Source organism: Hyla sarda, unplaced genomic scaffold, assembly GCF_029499605.1.
Source record: "Hyla sarda isolate aHylSar1 unplaced genomic scaffold, aHylSar1.hap1 scaffold_1173, whole genome shotgun sequence".
Lineage (NCBI taxonomy): Eukaryota > Metazoa > Chordata > Amphibia > Anura > Hylidae > Hyla > Hyla sarda.
This window is the reverse complement of record NW_026607796.1, coordinates 10986-17130: the sequence shown is the minus strand read 5'-3', so window position 1 is coordinate 17130 and position 6145 is coordinate 10986. Positions and strand designations below refer to the sequence as shown.

Here is a 6145-nt window from a genome sequence, read left to right as displayed (position 1 = left end):
AGTGACTGAATAATACCGCCATACTGTTTATGAATCACATTATATACAGACTAATATTCCCCCATATAGCAGTAGATACCAGCTCTCTGTCTCTCTGGAGTCGCTATCTTTCCTTTTTCATCCTGAGGATAGGGGATAAGTGTCTGATCGTGGGGGTCCGACTGCTGGGACCCCCCCATGTTCTCCTGCCCAGCACCCCAGATCTCTCCAGGCACAGGTGACCTCCGCTCCGTGCAGGGATTACTGTCGACCACCGCACCAAGAGGTGCCCGACATGTCTCTCCATGAATCTCTATGGGAGAGACGGAGATACACAAATGTGATGCCAGGCAGGAGATCGCGGGGGTCTCAGTGTCTAGGGGATAAGTACTCATGTGCTAAAAATTTCCTTTAACCCCTTAAGGACCAAGCGTTTTTCTGTTTTTGCACTTTAGTTTTTTCCTCCTTACCTTTTAAAAATCATAACTCTTTCAATTTTGCACCTAAAAATTTAATATTATGGCTTATTTTTTGCGCCACCAATTCTACTTTGTAAGGACATCAGTCATTTTACCCAAACATCTACGGCGATACAGAAAAAAATCATTGTGCGACAAAACTGAAGAAAAAAACACAATTTTGGGGGCTTCCATTTCTACGTCCTAATTATTTTTGGTAAAAATGACACCTCATCTTTATTTTGTAGGTCCATACGGTTAAAATGATCCCCTACTTATATAGGTGATTTTGTCGTACTTGTGGAAAAAATCATAACTACATGCAGGAAAATTAATACATTTAAAATTGTCCATTTCTGACCCCTATAACTTTTTAATTTTTCCGCGTACAGGGCGGTATGAGGGCTCATTTTTTGCGCCATGATCTGAAGTTTTAATCGGAACTATGTTTGTTTTGATTGGTCTTTTTGATTGCCTTTTGTTCCTTTTTTTTTATGGTATAAAAATTGACCAAAAATACGCTATTTTGGACTTTGGACTGTGCGTTGATTGTGCGGTTTAATTTACAATATATTTTTATAGTTCGGACATTTACGCACAATACCACATATTTTTATGTTTATTATGTTTATATATTTTTACATGGAATTTTGGTGATTTAAACTTTTAATGAGGAAGGGGTTAATGTGTGTTTTTAACCTTTTTTTTTTTTTTTAAAACACTTTTTAGATTCCTCATACAGATCAGTGTGGTTCCATAGAACCATATTGATCTGTGTGCTCTGCACTCGATTGATAAAGCCTGGTCCTGCCAGACTGTATCATTCAGAGCACCGGAGCCGCCGCAGCAGGAGAGGTAAGCCCTCAGGCTACCTCAGCAGTGGATGCCCCCCCCCCGCAGCGCGATCCACCCCACTGTACCACCAGGGACAGGATAAAGGCACCTTTAGACGATCTAAAGGGTTATTAGCCGCATGCCGGCCCCCCAGCTACAGGAATCAGCTGGGGGCCGGCCGGTATGACGCGGGCTCGAGTTGGGAGCCCGCGTCATACCCCGTTAACGGCCAATGGACGAGCATAGACGTCCATGGTCGTTAACGGGTTAAAGAGGTACTCCCGTGCTCCAGCGTTCTGAACTTTTTGTTCAGAATGCTCAGAGGCTGTGATCGTAAAGCCATGGCCACGCCCCCTCGTGCTGTCATGCCAAATCCTGGGGGCCCCAGCAGCCGCACCCCCAGGATCAGACATCTTATCCCCCATCCTTTGAATAAGGGATAAGATGTCTAGCAGTGGAGTAGCCCTTTAAAGGAGTACTCCGCCCCTAGACTTCTTATCCCCTATCCAAAGGATAGGGGATAAGATGTCAGATCGCGGGGGTCCCGCTGCTGGGGACCCCGGGATCTCGGCTGCAGCACCCACCTGTACGGTGGCTTCCGTCAACGCTGGAGGCTTCGGATCCCGACCACAATGGCGGAAGAGCGTGATGTCACGACTCCGCCCCATGTGACGTCACACCCCGCCCGCTCAATGCAAGTCTATGGGAGGTCCGTCACGCCCCCTCCCATAGACTTGCATTGAGGGGGCGGAGCGTGACGTCACGCTCTTCCGCCACTGTGGTCGGGATCCGAAGCCTCCAGCGTTGCCGGAAGCCGTACAGTTGGGTGCTGCAGACGAGATCCCTGGGGTCCCCAGCAGCGGGACCCCCGCAATCTGACATCTTATTCCCTATCCTTTGGATAGGGGATAAGATGTCTAGGGGCGGAGTACCCCTTTAAATCCCTTTATTCTTTCCCTCTGATACGGAAATGTTCCGGTTCGGGTCACCTGTGTGGGTCCAAATGGAGGTATAGGTGCGGCTGGCGAGCCGAGAGCCAAAATCATTAAAAATAAAGGTTCCCCTTTTAACTTGGTTCCTGGAAAATTTCACTAACTTTATTAGGACATAAGTCTTTCTATACACATTAATAGACAAAAGACAAAAATGTGATACTGTCTGCCTAGACAGGATAGGGGATAGATTATAGATCACGGGATGGTCCGACCCTTGGGACTCCCCACGATCTCCTGAATGGGGCCCCGGCAGTCTGCAGGAAGCGGCCGTGCTGACCCCCACAGGATGCCGCGGCTGACACACCCCCTCCATGTATCTCTATTGGATACATGGAGGGGGAGTGTCGGCCACCGCTCCATGCAGGGGTTGGTCCGCCCCCTTCAAGCAGACTGCCAGGGCCCCGTTCAGGAGATCGCAGGGAGTCCCAAGGGTCGGACCCCCGTGATCTATAATGTATCCCCTATCCTTTGCCTGAATTCTCTGGCTGGCATGAGGATTATAAAGGGGCGGTTTGTATGACTGCTCCATTATAACCTGTGGGGTCAGGTCCATTGGGGGCAAAGACTGGTGTCCCTGCTCCTTGTAAGGCAGTGGTGTCAAACTGTGGTTCTCCAGATGTTCCAAAATTTCATCTCCCGGGCATGCTGGGAGTTGAAGTTTTGCAACATCTGGAGTTCCGCAGTTTGAAGACCACTTCACTAAGGGATACCATGAGAGGGAAGCCTTGATTTACCTTTCGGGGACAGTGTGCATCCTCTGGAGGAGGCAGACAGACCTTTGGTGTCCAGGCATGCTGGGAGTTGAAGTTCTGCAACATCTGGAGGACCACAGTTTGACACCACTGTTGTATGGCTGCTCCGCTATCATAGTAACTATCTTTCTTAAGTTTTGCAGTAAATCTTATTTAAAAATGAAGGGTACAAAGTACTATTGCTTAGAAATGCAAAAATGTCCTGGGTTGTTAATGGGTTAATACTCAAAAATTAAAAATGTGTTATTTTCTGCAGATTCTTGTACCAGGAGATCAGAGGAGAATCTTATATCTTCAGATTATAAAGCAGATGATGATATCACACAAGATACATATGAAGAACATTCCATTATCCCAGATACACCCTCAGCCCTTCACAGCCAAGATCTGTCATCTCATCCTTATATACAGGTCCTGTCTTCTCAGTCATCACAGGATGTTCAGCTAAATAAAAGCCACAGAAGGGGTGTTGGACATGTAAGAGATCATACAGGAAAGAAACCATATTCATGCTCAGAATGTGGGAAATCTTTTACTCAGAAATTAGATCTTGTTAGACATAAAAGAACTCACACAGGGGAGAATCCATTTTCATGTGCAGAATGTGGGAAATGTTTTACTCGGAAATCACATCTTGTTGTACATCAGAGAACTCATACAGGAGAGAAGCCATTTTCATGTTCAGAATGTGGGAAATGTTTTGCTCAGAAATTAGATCTTGTTAGACATAAAAGAACTCACACAGGGGAGAAGCCATTTTCATGTGCAGAATGTGGGAAATGTTTTACTGATAAATCAAGTCTTGTTCAACATCAAAGAAATCACACAGGGGAGAAGCCATTTTCATGCTCAGAATGTGGGAAATGTTTTACTCGGAAATCACATATTGTTGTACATCAAAGAACTCACACAGGAGAGAAGCCATTTTCATGTTCAGAATGTGGGAAATGTTTTGCTCAGAAACCAGATCTTATTAAACATCAAAGAACTCACACAGGAGAGAAGCCATTTTCATGTTCAGAATGTGGGAAATGTTTTGCTCAGAAAGCAAATATTGTTAAACATCAAAGAACTCACACAGGAGAGAAGCCAATTCAGAGCAGTAAATGATGCAGATAACACATCTATATATTAACCATGTACATAGGATATCTGACATTTATACATATATCATATACTGCATCTCCAAACTTGTTACCACTTGTTAATAAAAGTTTTCTCATTCATCACAGGATGTTCAGCAAAATAAGAGTCACAGAAGGAGTGTTAAAGATAAAAGAGCTCAAAGAGAAAAGAAGCCATTTTCATGTTCAGAATGTGGGAAATCTTTTACTTCTAAATCACATCTAGTTGAACATCAGAGAACTCACACAGGGGAGAAGCCATTTGCATGTGCAGAATGTGGAAAATATTTCACTCAGAAATCATATCTTGTTGAACATCAAAGAACTCACACAGGGGAGAAGCCATTTTCATGTCCAGAATGTGGGAAATGTTTTCCTTTTAAATCAGGTCTTGTTGTACATCAAAGAACTCACACGGGAGAGAAGCCATTTTCATGTCCAGAATGTGGGAAATGTTTTACTAATCAATCAAGTCTTATTCAACATCAAAGAACTCACACAGGAGAGAAGCCATTTTCATGTCCAGAATGTGGGAAATGTTTTGCTCAGAAATCAGATCTTTTTAAACATCAAAGAACTCACACAGGGGAGAAGCCATTTTCATGTGCAGAATGTGCGAAATGTTTTACTGATAAATCAACTCTTATTCATCATGAAAGAACACACATAGGGGAGAAGCCATTTTCATGTGCAGAATGTGGGAAATGTTTTACTTTGAAATCAAATCTTGTTCAACATCAAAGAACTCACACAGGAGAGAAGCCATTTTCATGTGCAGAATGTGGGAAATGTTATTCTGGGAAATCACATCTTGTTAAACATAAAAGAACTCACACATCTATATATTAACCATGTACATAGGATAGTTGACACTAATACATACTCATATATTTATACAATATATGCTTCATCTCCAAACTTGTTATCAATTTTTAAGAAGTTTTCTTTCTTATATGATTTATTATTCTTATATTCATCTCCGCACACTGGACTTATAATAAATGTAATATTGTCCCTGACGTTGTATATAGGGAATGTAACGTGTCAGTGTTGTCCCCGCCCCCTTCTCATTATGATTATAGAGACTTTAATTCAAGGCATCAGACAGGATCCGCGCGTCTCCCTTGAAGATCGTCTCTTCTGAACATAAGACGCTGCAGATACTTTTATTTATCACAAACCCTAGACCAGCGTTTCCCGTCTTGACGTCTATTTTCGGTCTCAGATCATAAAATCCATTTTTCTATATGAGAAGTCGTCAATATCTCAGCGTCCCCCGGGTTCAGTAAACATCGGTGTAATTCTTTTCCTTTTCTTTGTCCTCCCCGGGGTATAAAATCCCTAGAGATCTGATCACATCTGGTACAAGATCTCTTTACTTCACACTTTGCGCCATTATTACACGGATTGAAGACCCAGTTACACGCTCGTAAATTCCCATATATGTCGTGGATTGGAAGGAAAAAGGTTCTTAAATCTTATATTTACCAATAATATTTTATATTTTTACAGTCCGTCCCTATCATAGTACGGAATTGTTATTTTTCTTCTATCCGATGGTTATTTAGTAATTTTGTTATGATTCAGAAGAGACCACGTGTCCCGTATAGACGCTCACCCTGAAGACATTAGACGGCGGTTTTGTGTTTCCGGATTTACACACTTATTATAAAGCTTTTCCTTCGTCTGGATTATTAGAGCTCGTTCGCTCTTCTTTTTCTCATCCTCCCCTTTATATTCCTCCTCATGTGGATATGGAATTCTCCTCAGTCCCTCCTTCTATAGGGCCCATTTTGTGGCCCCCGCACTCCTCTTTGGCCTCTCTAGTTCTTTCCTCTTTTATATATAACTTTGTCGGTATTACGAGACTGCTCTACGACTGATTCTGATTTCCCTTCTCCCCTAACCCCACTTTCTTTACTCCCTATGGTTATTACTAAACACATTTTCCCTCTTCCCCTTTGTGGGAACGTTTACATTCTTTTACGTTACGAGATTTATAT

The 6145-nt window shown here is 43.0% G+C and overlaps 1 protein-coding gene across 1 annotated transcript; it reads left to right on the top strand.

Annotated features, from left to right (window-relative positions):
• The first annotated feature begins 2241 nt into the window (after window positions 1-2241).
• LOC130302640 (oocyte zinc finger protein XlCOF7.1-like) lies at window positions 2242-5325 on the top strand. Its single transcript, XM_056551723.1, has 3 exons — window positions 2242-2249; window positions 3507-4120; window positions 4309-5325. The coding sequence occupies exons 1-3, from the start codon at window positions 2242-2244 to the stop codon at window positions 4989-4991; spliced, it is 1305 nt and encodes a 434-aa protein (XP_056407698.1). The 3' UTR covers window positions 4992-5325.
• Window positions 5326-6145: the final 820 nt, after the last annotated feature.